The sequence below is a fragment of the Cervus canadensis genome, chromosome 28, assembly GCF_019320065.1.
Source record: "Cervus canadensis isolate Bull #8, Minnesota chromosome 28, ASM1932006v1, whole genome shotgun sequence".
Taxonomy (NCBI): Eukaryota; Metazoa; Chordata; class Mammalia; order Artiodactyla; family Cervidae; genus Cervus; species Cervus canadensis.
Window position 1 is genome coordinate 40,868,307 of NC_057413.1, and position 13,319 is coordinate 40,881,625.

General features: G+C 54.9%; 1 protein-coding gene across 4 annotated transcripts in view; it reads left to right on the forward strand.

Annotated features, from left to right (window-relative positions):
• PPARD (peroxisome proliferator activated receptor delta) overlaps positions 1–13,319 on the forward strand; it is an 86,417-nt gene that overhangs the window by 65,744 nt on the left and 7,354 nt on the right. For 2 of the 4 annotated variants that reach the window (XM_043449616.1, XM_043449617.1), the window contains exons 2-3: positions 94–222; positions 4,553–4,783. In XM_043449616.1, the coding sequence (XP_043305551.1) occupies positions 4,613–4,783 (171 nt within the window). In that variant the 5' untranslated portion in view covers positions 94–222; positions 4,553–4,612. The remainder of the gene's footprint in view (positions 1–93; positions 223–4,552; positions 4,784–13,319) is intronic. The other 2 variants (XM_043449615.1, XM_043449618.1) reach the window with 1 other exon arrangement.

Genomic DNA, 13,319 nt, shown 5'->3' on the forward strand with positions numbered 1-13,319 from the left:
TTTCCTCAGTCAGAAAGCCAGAGTTTTACATGACTTCTCCCAAGTTCTTCCATTCTGCTGTAATAATTTGGAAATCATACATTCTGTTTACAGTGTCTTAGTGGTTACCGTTGAAACGTTTCCGTGTACCGTAATATTCCTCAGCATCTCCAGCTGTCTCCTGAGAAAGGACTTGAGCAGTTTAATGCTCATCACGTCTTCTCATCTTCCACATTATTGTTTGTAAGTTTTGCCTTTTCATTTTATTCTAATTTGAATTATTTTTAGGATAGGTAACATGCTTAAAGTTCAGAATTTGAAAGGTATCATAGTAACACAGCATTGTAAATCAACTATACCCCAACAAAATTTTTTTAAAAAAATAAATGGTACAATGGAAAATCTCTGACCCAGACACTCAGTCCCCTCCCCAGAGGCAGCTGCAGTTCCTAGTTCTTATGTAGATTTCCAGCACTGTCTTATCAGATCAAATCTAGCTTCGGTATATTTTTTTTTTGCATAAAGTGTAGCTCCGCTTCATTTTGCAAATTGCTTTCTTCTCTTGTTAATATATCTTAGAGATACTCCCATATCAGTGCATAAATATCATCATCCTTGTTTATGGCTGTCCCCTGTTAATGGATATCTAGCTTGTTCCCCACCCATGCTAGTCAAATAATTCTGTAATGAGTAACTTTGTGCTAACACTGTTTGTCACTATCCTTCAATGGAAGGACAGCTATAAGATACAACCTAGAAATGGTATCTCTGTGTCAAGGGAATGTGTCCAGTAATTTAAGAGATGTAGCCAAATTACCCTCTTTAGATGTCGTGCTAATTTACCTTCCCACACGGGACCTGTGAGATGATATTTCCCCAGGTGCATAGCCACAGAGTGTTAGCGTTTGTTTTAATCTGATTGTAAAAAGTATATTTCAGGGAGTTCCCTGACAGTCCAGTGGTTACGACTCTGCACTTTACTGCCCAGGGCCCAGGTTCAGTCCTTAGTCAGGGAACTAAAATCTCACAAGCTGCCACGGTGAGGCCAGAAAAAAAAAAAGTGTATTTCAGTGATGTTTTAATTTGTATTTCTCTTTTCATAAATGATGTTGAGCATGTTTTCATATGTTTAAGAAGTAAGTGTATACCTTTTTTCTATAATTTTGTATCTTGGGCCCATTTTTTTTGTTGGATTGCTGGCCTCTTACTTATTTTTTAGAAACTATTTTAGAGCAGTTAGCCCTTTGTCTGATGAAGTGCAAATATACTTCCCAGTCTGTTACCTGTCTTGTTTTGCTTTTTCTCTTCTGGGTTTTGTGTGTGTCTTTGTCTGTTTGGCCATGCTGGGTTTTAGTTGCAGAACGTGAACTGTTTGTTGTTCACAGCATGTGGGAACTAGTTCCCTGACCAGGGATCAAACCCAGGCCCCCTGCGTTGGGAGTGCAGACCTTAGCCCTTGGACCACTAGGGAAGTCCGTAAGGGTTTTTTTGGTTTTTCGGTTGTTTTTTGTTTTTTTTACTCTGTAGTAGTTTGTATTTTTATGAAATAGCATTTGTTAATTTTTTTACCCATAAGTTTTTACCCATTAAGTTTCACGGATTTTAGTATCCATCTTCACTTTTCCTCCACGTAGCTTTTCAGCACTTTTTATAGTTCATGTATTTTTGTTTTAACTTTGAAACCTTTGATTTATTTGGACCTTGACTTGGTATAAGATATAAGGTAGGGATGCAGATGGCTACTCACTTGTCCCCATATCATTTCCTGAAGAATCTGTCTTTTCTTTTTGGTTTGGAGTGCCATCTTTTAAAAAAAAAAAAATGTATTTATTTTTAATTGGAGGATAATTGCTTTACAGTATTGTGTTGTTGCTGCCGCTGCTAAGTCGTTTCAGTTGTGTCCGACTCTGTGCGACCCCATAGACGGCAGCCCACCAGGCTCCCCCGTCCCTGGGATTCTCCAGGCAAGAACACCGGAGTGGGTACAATATCGTCTTAGTTTCTGCCAAACAGCAGCATGAATCGCATACACATGGACTCGTACACATGTCCCCTCCCTCCCACCTCCCGCCCTCTCCCGCCCCCAGGCCATCACAGAGCACCGGTCTGAGCTCCCTGTGGCACACGGCAGACTCCCACTGGCCGTCTGTCCGACACGGGGTACTGTGTTTGATTCAGCGCTGCTCTCTGTTTGCCTCTCCCTGGAGCGCCGTCTTTGTCACATTGAAGTCCTGTCCCGCATGCACTTGTGTCTGTTTATGGACTTTGCATGTTCTCTTCCTGTGCCGATGCCTCACTGGCTTATTTACCATAGCCTTTCTATATAATTCTTTTTATTTCTCTCCAGTTAATTCCCTACCTCCATCCAGCCTTTTTGCTCTTTCAAGTCCTATCCTTCACTCTCAGGAGACAGCTATCCCTTGTACTCAGGTTAACTAAAAAGTAAGGTTGTAAAAAAAAAATAAATAAAAAATAAAAAAAAAGTAAGGTTGTTCCCTGTGAGCTTTAGCACCCCTGCACATAGACAGTGCTGCGGCTTTTCGTGTGTTCCTCATCCTGTGCCCTTGAGTTATTCCCCGCCCATCAGTCGTTCTGCCCCGGCTTCCCCCTTGAATCTTCAGACTGTCTTTCTCAGAAGACCTCCCCTTTAGCCACAGCTTACTTGAGTCTCCTCTATTCCAAAAAACCTCCTCCTGGCTTTGCTAGTTTTTCAAGCTACATCCTCTTATGAATATTTTTTTCTTGATATAATCGTTTAACAATAAGTCTCCTTCACTGTCCCAGCTTACTTGCCGCCACTTATTCTTCAGAACCCTGCTTTCTATCCCACCCACTTGGCTGAAATTTGTATAACAAGGTCAAAGGTAACCTCACAGTCACCAAATTCAGTAGCAATGTATCTGTTTATCACTCTTAAAATCTGCAGCATTTGACATGGTTGACTACCCGCCCGCCCCCCCCCCAAAAAAAAACCCAGCCCCTCCCTTGTCCCTGACACACTTGGCCATTCTGAGTCTCTCCCATCTCTGGCTGCTGCTGCGTCATCCGCTGTGGTACCCTGTCCTCCTGTGACATGTCAGTGTCCTTTAGTGAACTGAATTCCTTCCTGTGGCTGTCATATCAGTGAATGTGCACCCCCACACACATCTCCAGATTCCTAACTCCCCAGCTCTTAGAGTCTAGAGCTGAATTTCCAAACTGCCTTTAGGAGACCAGTTTAAGAGGTCATTATGTCAGTCCACACAGGGAAGAGGAAGGCCTGGTGGGAAGGAGTGATTCAGAGGGAGCGACTTAGCACCCACTGGAAGGTGCTTTACTGTCCACAGGGGTTCTCAGGCTGGGCTGGGCGTTACAGACCCCAGGGGAGTTAAAAATAAAAGTCCCGATGCCCAAGCTGCCCCCAAACCAGTCAGATGAGAATCTATGAGGATAGCTCCCCAGTGATTCCAGTATAGCCGTTTGCAGGTCTAGAGCGGGGTGACAGGGGTGAGTCTCAAGTGACTCCCACTCTTTGGCTTTGATAGGCGGGCGTTGGGCGTCTGGGTCACAGAGGTAGGGGTCACCAGAGGAGGGAAGGGCCAGCTCCGGGCCAGAACGTGGCTTCTGTTTGGATCGGTTGAGTTTGAGCTGCCTGTGGGACATCCAGGGTGAGGTCCCAAAGGTGCGTGAATTTCCCTGAGACAGGTCTCTCCTGCTGTTAGTTTCCCGGGTCTGCACCGCCACAGGATGGTCTGGTCACACGCCCTGTGACTTGAAGTGCGCCTGCCTGGATCCAGCCGCCCTCCCAGCCATGCCTTCAAGTCCTCTCTCCTGTGGCACCCCTCGCCCTGCCAGCAGGGTCCCCCACCACTCCTCACGTTGCTGCCTCCGCGTCTCTTCTCAGGCTGTATCCCCAAGAGGTGTTCCCTGCCGGACTCTCCCCACATCTTGTGGCCTTACCCCCTCTCACTCACGTGTGATTTGTGGACAAGACTTGTAGAGGGTTGGAACTGCCTCCTCCAGGGTGACGTGTGCATCGCCCCTTGCCCGGTGGCTCTGCGCTGACGGTCTGGTTGCAGACCTGTCAGCTGCCGGCCTAGTGGGCAGGGCGTGTGTCTTTTTCCTTCTCCCAGAGGCAGGAAGAGTGGGATCCACTGCCTTCAAGCCGGGTGCTTAGGAGAGCGATGATTCTTGGGCCTGGTGGGGACAGGATGGGGGTTGGGGGGCCTGATGCATATGAGGATCTCCAGCAGGGGCTGGAGAATTTGACAAAGGCCCTCAGGCTGTTCCCTTGTGGCTCCTGCAGGCTCAGGAGGCAGGGAGGGATTCACGGGGGTGTGTTGCCCACCTCATCTGGCTCACAGAGACTGCTGTGAAGCCCAGAAACCTGCTGCAAGAGCCAGGTGGGTAAAGGATGGAGGGGCAGTTAGCTGTGATGCCAGGAGTGGAGACTGGCTCACTGCAGGCCTGAGGCGCTCCTGCCCCAGCAGGATGCGCCCCTCCCGCCCTCCCGGGTGGGGGCTCCCCTCCCCATCTGTCCCCACTGTCACCCTCTCATCCTCCCCAACCTCCTCCTGTCTTCCCCTTCGCCCAGGCTGACGGGAACTGCCCTGTAGAGATCCGTCTGCGTCCAGACCCAGATGATGCCAGAGCTATGACCGGGCCTGCAGGCGTGGCGCCCAGGGGAAGTCAGCCATGGAGCAGCCCCCGGAGGAAGCCCCTGAGGCCCGGCCAGAGGAGGAGAAAGAGGAAGCGGCCAAGGCAGAAGGAGCCCCAGAGCTCAACGGGGGACCAGAGCACTCACTTCCTTCCAGCAGCTACACAGGTGAGGGGGTGGGCCGGGGACGCAGACGGAGTCGGGACGGGAGGCTGGCCTGCGGCGAACAGCATCATCATGGGGTGCAGGGGAGCAGGGTGGGTAAGGGCCGGAGCCAGGCAGCCCGGGGTCTCACCCCTGCTCTGCTGCTCACCAGCTGCAGCACCTTGGGCGAGCTGTACCCCTTCTTCCTATAGAACACAAGGGTTATAGCAGGTGTACACGCAGGCTTTTGTGGGACTAGAACGGGTTAGCGTTTGTAATGCGTGTTGCTGGGGCCATTCCACCTCTCATACTACAAGGGACCCAGGACAAACGTGCATCAGCAACATCCAGAAAGATCACAGGTATGTGTGATGATTAGGTTTAGACAGAATACACAACTCAGTTCATCTGGTGCTAGTTACACGTCGTCCGGGTGCTTTGTAATTAGGCAGATACTGAGCAGTTAGTGAGAATGACCGGAATTAATGGTACTTTGGTGCAGCCAGGCAGATTTTAGCTTCTCTTGCCTCACGTGTCGGTTCCCCGGTGTCTGCTGCCAGCATCAGTGCAGATGCCTTCCTCTGGTACCTTGTGCCACTCCGTCATCCTCCTCCTCTTCTCATCGTCGTGGTGTTGGGTCCACCGCCAAGGGCACCTGGACGCCCCCTCTCAGCCTCTGGCTCTCCCTGCTGCTGACGCCGCCCCTTCCCTCACCGCCTCACCCCAGCTCTCTCCCGCCCCCTCCACCGTTCCTTGCTCCCTTCCTGCAGAGGGAACTCTGGGTCAGTAGAGGATGTGCTGCCCGGAGGGGCATCCTGACTTCGCTGCTGGTTTCAGCTGAAGGGGATCCCGACTGCAAATGGTGACGCAGGCAGAGGAGCGGGCTGACCCCACAGAGATGGATCTGGCCTCTGAGTCTGCATGGGGAGAAGGAGGTGGATGGGGTCCGGAGTTGAGGCAGGGCGGACGGGGGCTGTTGAGGTCGGACTGGCCCCCGACTGAGCCTGCAGCTCCAAGAGACCTGGATCCCTGGGTCACACTGCTCTGAACCTGCACAGCAGGAGCCCGGCTTTTGCGGAGGTTCCTCCTCCTTAGGGCACAGGATGGTCAGGCGACTGGAGAGCCATCGTCGAGTCCCTCCGGTCCCACCAGACACCCAGGCATCAGGGGAGTACGCTGCTGTGACTTCAGGCCCCGAGAGAGGGTGTCCCCGCGCCCCCAGGCTCACCTGCTCCCTGTTGGGTGGCTGGTAGCTGGGAATGCTTTGCAGACCGACCTTCCTCAGCAGAGAGGACTGGCTAACCTGCAGCCGTCCGTCTGGCAGTGCTGACAGCACACACTGGCTGAACTGGCGACGGGCACGGGGGGTTAGGAGGCAGAGGGGAGACCCCGGGGGCTAAGAAGGAGCCAGAGGGGTCACCAGGGACACCGGGAGGAGGGAAGGGGAAGAGAGGGCCTCGGGGTCCGTGGCCTCACTGCCTACCCTGGCCCACACCATCCCCGGGCACAGAGAAGTTACCAGCGTGGTTTCCTGCACACCTTGGGGGACCATATCCCCTAGTGGTAGCCTGCTTACATGCAGACGTGCGGTAGCTGGTGCAGAAGCAGGCGAGGCAAGTGAGGTGATGGAGTCTTGGGGAGCTGCTGGGTTTTCGGGCACACAGGGAGGTGTCTGGGGCAGAATTTGCCCAGCCAGTCTCACAGTGCTGTGTACAATGTGGCGTTTAGTAGATTCTGTGTATCAATAAATGGATGACTTGGTAGTAGAAAGACCTACTTGTTCGGTAATTGAAACAGAAGGGGGTTGTTTAACCTAATCACTTAAGTGAAAGCCATAGTGTATAAAATTCTACAAGGCAAGCCCCCCACCAGAAAAGCAGGAGCAGGCAGTTCACGGTAGGACAGACAGACAAATGGCCAGAAAACAGGAAACATTTCTCAGTCTGCTAGACAGCCAAAGAAGGACTCTTCAGACGAGATGTCATTTAGCGTGTGAGTTTGGTGGCGAGGACTGGGCTGGCCTTGCAGCCCCTGAGGCGGGGAGGGCGGCTTGGCGGCGCAGGCCAGCACTTCTTAGCGTGTGCTGCTTCGGTCCTACAGCTCCTCTTTGAGGAATGTATCCAATGTAAACACTCGCTCAGAGATTTCCACACTCATCCACAGCCATGCCGTTCATGATAGCAGAAAATTGGAAAGCGCCCATGTGTGGGGAGCTGGTTATGTAAACTGTGGGAGAGCCATGCGTTGGGGTGCCGTGCAGTCGGTAGGAAGAATGAGGTGGTTCTGTATACACTGACAGGGAAGTAAGCTCCCGACTGCTTGAGGATCCCACTGTTTAAAAACCCTCACGTACCTCAGAAGGCACTGGAAGAGAAGAGCCAGAGGACTGGGGGCTGCTCGGAGGAGTAGGATCATGGGAGGAGGGTCTGTCACGCTCTGCATGCAAGCCTGCAACATTCTCATAACTTAAAAAACAAATGAATCACTTTCTTTAAAAGGATGAAATAAACTAGTTGCTGTTTTCTTAAAAAAACAAAACAAAGCAGCCAGCAGGTGAGGGGCCCCAGGAACAGAGCTTCTTGTGTTGGGGATCCCACCATCCAGGGCAGGAGCCCCAGGTCTACCACTCTGGACCACAGGCCTCTGGCGAGGGCCTCACCTCTCCAGTCCCAGGCTCTTCACCCTTTAGGACTGCGTCCTGGAACTTCCCTGGTGGCCTCGTGGTCAGGATTTCCGGCTTTCAGTCTGGTGGCCCGGGTTCGATCCCTGGTCGGGGACGCTGCGTGGTGTGGCCAGAAGTCCTGTCCGTCTCAAGGGCCGGCGGGTGAGGAGTCATGGGGGCATGTGACTGGCCACAGGTGTGTTAGCACCTGCCAGTTCCCTGTTCCTCCCTGTGAGTCTGTGACTTTGGCCTCTGGAGTCCCCTTAGGGAGCCAAGAGGATGAAGCGCCGTCTCAAGCCCTGAGACAGCAGGGAGGCCGCATAGTTTGGCTCCCTCTGACCCCCCAGAGGTTCTGCGCTGATGCTGTGCACCTCTGACCAAGCTCAGCACCCGCCAAGCACCCCTGCTTCCAGGAGGCAGGCAGGACGGGCCTCAGGTGAGCACTCAGCAGCGAGGCCGCTCGTGTGCCCGAGTCCTCGGCCGGTGGGGGCGCTGAGCCAGCCCTCACCCGCCTCTCCTGCCCCCTCCCCTCCGGCGGCAGTGATGAATCTCCCAGTCACACCCAAGGCGGAGGTCAGGGGTCTCCCCACGGGACTGAGGGAGACAGTGTCCTTCCCGGCCTCGGCACATCCTCTTACTCAGCAGTGCTTGACGGGGGTCTGCAGGGGCTGGCTGTCCAGGGGAGGGCACGACTGAGGACCTGCCCTGAGGAGCACGCAGGCCAGGCGAACAGGAGACTGCCGGGTCACCCAGCCCCAGAGTTCCACAGAACTGGCCCTGTCTTCAGAAGCTGTTTGCTTTGGGGACTCTGCCAGCAAAGTAAATAGACAGGGCTGTTCCCTCTGGGCCACCCTCCCAGCTCTGACAACAGCACACCTCCAGTGATGGAGGCTAGATAGACAGGCAGGTGGCGCGATGACGTGAGTAAGGTCAGTAGTGTCTGTTTGCTAAACTTGTAATCAGAGATGGTGCAACTGATACTTCACTCTCTGCGTGATGGGGCTACTGCTTATGCTGAGTCCAAACACTCCAGTAATATACTTGGCGGTGACTCGTCTCCTCACTGATTCTAGCCACACACTATTGATTAGTAGTTATAAACACAAGTACACACACGAACACGTAGGTATGCATGGTCGTCCAGTGTAGGGGGTCAGAGCTGAGCCCTGGGGGTTCTGAGTTATAATTCTGTCTGCCACAGTGTCAGGGTTCTGTGGAGAAAGAACCAAGAACGAGTGTGTGTGTGTAGAGAGATTTATTTTAAGGAATTGGATCATCTAATTAGAACATTTGGCAACTTGAAATTCTGCAGGCAGGCTAGCAGGCTGGAGACCTGGGGGCGATGATGATGGCGCTGGAGTTGGAAGCAGCCTGCAGGCAGCATTCCTTCTGCCTTGCGGAGGCTTTGATCTCATTTTCCTAAGGCCCTCAGCTGACCGACAGGGGCCTCTCACATTGAGGGGAGTCCTGATTTAAATGTCAGTCGTATCAAAAAATACCTTCATAGTAACGTATTAGACTGGATTTGACCAAAAACTGGATCTCATCGGTACCTGGCCTGGCCAAGCTGACACAGAATTAGCCACTGTCAGCTTGTCACGTAGCCTCCTGAGCCTGTTTCCTCATCTCTGAAAGAGTCTTAAGAAGACCTGCTTGAAGGGTTGTTGCGTGGGTTGCGTGAGGCTGATGTGTGAAGCGTCCAGTGGAAGTCCTGACACGCTGGGCGTGTACTAACACAGAGGGCGTTATTGCTTCAAACACATAGCCCTTGCAGGGGTTCTCGGATTGAGGGTCCAATCCCACTCCTACCGTGTACTGCCCAGGTGACCGTGGACAAAACCCATGACTCCCTGGGCCTCGGCCCCCTCATCTTTCCGTGGCGGCAGTTACTGGCTCCCAGGGTGGTTTGAAATGATGTACATGCTCCGTTGCTCAGTCCTGTCCGGCTCTTTTGTGACCCCATGGACTGTGGTTCACGAGGCTCCTCTCTCCCTGGGATTCTTCCACTGGGAGATCATGGGTGGACCAGGAGCCTTCAGAAGCAGGTCCCTTGAGTGGGGAGCATTCTGCCATTATCACTTTTGGGTAGAATATGGGGACAATTGGAGAATAAACTTTTAAGCCAGGTGGTGAACAGGGAAGACACAGAACCTTTATCTCTGGAAAGCTCCCCGTGAAGTGACAGGAATGCCCCAACACACAGGTTCCCCACAAGACCCACCCTGCGGGATGTGTGCACTCCGCACATCCCCGCCCCTCAGCCCCACCGCCCCTTTCTGCCTTTGTGGTGGTTATTCATGTGCTCTTAGCCCCTCAGACAGGCATGGGGCTGGCGCTTACCCACCACCTGCTGCCCCAGGCCTCCCTCTCTCCCTGTGGCCGTCTGCCTGGCGGGGGAGCAAACACACCCGGGGTGCCAGCACTGCCCTGGGCCTGTCTCCCCCCAGACCAGTTGGCAGCTCTTCCTGACTGTGCCCTGCCACCCCCGGGACGCTCCCTGCTGTCCAGAGATCTGCCTGCGTGGCTGGTGCGTGGGGTTGGCACCTTGGCTTCTTCCAGGCTGAGCAGGGCGGGCGGAGCAGGGGCGCCCAGTCTCGTTCGGCGCTCTCCCGGCCTCACAGGCAGAGGCCCCTCCGCCCCTGTCTTGCTTTCTGTGAAGCCGTGGAGAAGAGGAGCCAGCAGCCAGAAGAAGAAGGCCGGGCCCCTGCCATGTGGGCACAGGCTTGCGACCTGCAGAACCTTAAGTCCCATCCTCACTGAAGCGGATTTACACAGCACTGCCAAGATCCAGGAGCTTCTCTGTTAACGCCTATGCTCCTCATCATGACTCTAGACAGACGCTGCTGTCAACTCCATTTGCAGAGGAGACAGGCCCAGGACACAGAGCTTAGGTCTGAGCCTTGGACCCCGACTTGAACTGCCCACAGGGCTCTTGAACCCATTCTCCCCTCCCACACCAGGCCTGCCGCTTCTGAGAACCTGGAACCAACTTGGGGGTCGTCCGAAGCCCTGACCTTTGAGCCCAGAGAGGGGAGCGGTCACGTTCCCTGACCCCCTCGCCCAGCAGCAGCTCCTGCACAGGCCTGCATCTCGCTGCCTGCCCTGCCTCCAGCCAGCCTTGCCACTCACTACCTTGGGTCCTGGTTTCCTTACCTCCGCTGGTTGAGGGCAGGGTCCGACTCCCGCTCTGCACTCGGCAGGTGCTCAGCAAATGTCTGTTGAGTGAAAAGAGAGGGTGGCGTTGCCACAGCAGTGCCAGCAGCAACCAGGTGACCAGACGCCTGCCAGCCCTCCAGGGCCACGGCGGGGACAATGGGAACAGCCTGGGGTGATAGGTCACTGTGAACCCAGGTTCAGTGGAGGAGGTGGCCTTTGAGATCCAAAGAGAACGTGAGTAGAGACATGCCGAGGCTAGCAGGGGAGGCAGATGTGCAAACCACAAAAGCAACACCACTTCGAGAAGTGCCAGAAAGCGATCATGCACACATACCACACAGATCGGGGAGGAAGTGCCGGAAACCCTCCCTGCCCGCGTCTGCGCAGGTCTCCACAGGGCGTCGTCACATGTTATCTCGTTTTCTCCCAGAAGCTGGTGATGTGAATCCCATGCCCTCCAGGAGCGGTGGGTCCTGCCCAGCCCCTCCAGCCAGAGGGCACCGAGCCCCGGGCGCCCAGGTGGCTGGAGGACCCTCAGTCCAGAGCCGCCAGGCACCTGTCCTACAGGCCAGGCAGCAATGCCCCGGCCCTGTCCTGTGGCCCTTACATCCTGGCGGGGGGACCCAACTCCGAGTGCACTCAAGGGTCCCTGACACCGGAAGGGCTCCCTCTGCCAGGCCATCCACTCCCCGCAGTGAGCGCCCCTGTCCTCAGGCCAAGTGGCACAGCTGCAGCCCGTGGAGCGCCTGGCCTCTGTGACCGGCCCTGCTTTTTAGGAAGCAGGGGCCTAGTCCCCCCTACTCTCGCAGCCGGGAGGCGAGCAGCTGCTGCAGGCTGCCGTTTCCTTCTCCCAGGGATCTTCCCGACCCAGGGATTGAACCTGTGTCTCCTGCGTCTGCCGCACTGGCAGGCGGATTCCTTTACCACTGACCCAGCTGGGAAGCCCTCTGTTTGTTTATTTGGTGCATCAGGTCTGGTGGTGGCGTGCAGGGTCTTCGTTGCTGCCCTCGGGCTTTCTCTCTAATTGTGGCTCTCGGGCTCAGTAGTTGCAGCACCCAGGTTTAGTTGCCCCGCGGCATGTGGGATCTTAGTTCCCCGGCCGGGGATTGAACTCTTATCCTCTGCACTGGAAGGCAGATTCTTAACCACTGGACCACCAGGGAAGTCCCAGCAGTCAAGATCTTGTGCAGAGTGACCGTACTGTAGAGAGGGCAGAAGGCAGCCCGGAACGCGTTACATCTGGGCTGACCACCACGGCTGGGGTCTCCCCGCAGCACCATCTGCTCCAAGCTCCTCTGCTCTGAGGATTTGGCCCCTGACCCTGCCCCTTAGGAGGGTGCTCATTCATCAGGGAAGAAGACAGAGAACGGCAGGTTGTCGGGCTAGCCTGGCAGAGGAGACAGGCGATCTGTGGCATCACGAAGCAGCATTGTGCTGGGGCTCAGTCAGGCCCCCTTGCCAGGGAAGGGCTCATTTCTGAGCGTCTGAGGAGGCATTCAGGAGAGACCCCCAGCCCTTCTTGGTGAGTCAGCTGACAGCACCAACACCCTGAAGTCCCCCATGGCTGACTGCTTTCCTCACTGACACTCTCAGTCCGGGGCTCGGATGGCTGTGCCTTTATTAGTAATAGGAAAGTGCTCAAGGAAGTTCAGCCTGCTGCCCGGTCAGCGTGACTGAGACTTCTGCTTTTTCTTCTCAGTCAAGCAAGAAATTTCGTGGGAATGAACTTGAGCTTCTTGAGAGACTCTTCACAGCATCCATAGAGTCCCTGCAGTAATCAGACCTCTGGGGTGGAGGCGCTTCTGAAGCCCCCGCAAACCATGCCACACACAGTCTCCCATGGGCCCACCCAGTGGAGCCTTGTAAACCAGGGAGCCACTTCCTAAGGACAGTCTAAGAGAATCTGCTTTTTCCCTCTTGCTGCCGTCCTCCCAAAACACAGCCATCCCCCATGCCCTCTCTCCACCAGTGGTGAGTCCACCCAGGCAGGCTCTGACTCAGCCAGATAATGAGCAGAATTTCTGGAACACCTGCAGGGTGTCAGGTCTAGGGGAAAGGCTTTGGACACATTCACCCTCCTCCCAGAGAAGGTCAAGAGGCTGAACCTCAGAAAGGTTGACTCCCAGAGGTCACGTAGCCCTTAAGTGGCTGAGCCAAGACTGTGAATCATAGGTGTCTTACCTGTGCTCCCTGAGGGCTCTGGTCACCTCCCCAGGCCCCTAGGCCACCCTGTGTGTGTGTCTGCAGACCTCGCCCCGTGTTGTGTGTCTGCAGACCCCGCCCTGTGTGTGTGTCTGCAGACCTCGCCCTGTGTGTGTGTCTGCAGACCTCGCCCCGTGTTGTGTGTCTGCAGACCCCGCCCTGTGTGTGTGTCTGCAGACCTCGCCCTGTGTGTGTGTCTGCAGACCTCGCCCCGTGTTGTGTGTCTGCAGACCCCGCCCTGTGTGTGTGTCTGCAGACCTCGCCCTGTGTGTGTGTCTGCAGACCTCGCCCCGTGTTGTGTGTCTGCAGACCCCGCCCTGTGTGTGTGTCTGCAGACCTCGCCCTGTGTGTGTGTCTGCAGACCTCGCCCCGTGTTGTGTGTCTGCAGACCCCGCCCTGTGTGTGTGTCTGCAGACCTCGCCCTGTGTGTGTGTCTGCAGACCTCGCCCCGTGTTGTGTGTCTGCAGACCCCGCCCTGTGTGTGTGTCTGCAGACCTCGCCCTGTGTGTGTGTCTGCAGACCTCGCCCCGTGTTGTGTGT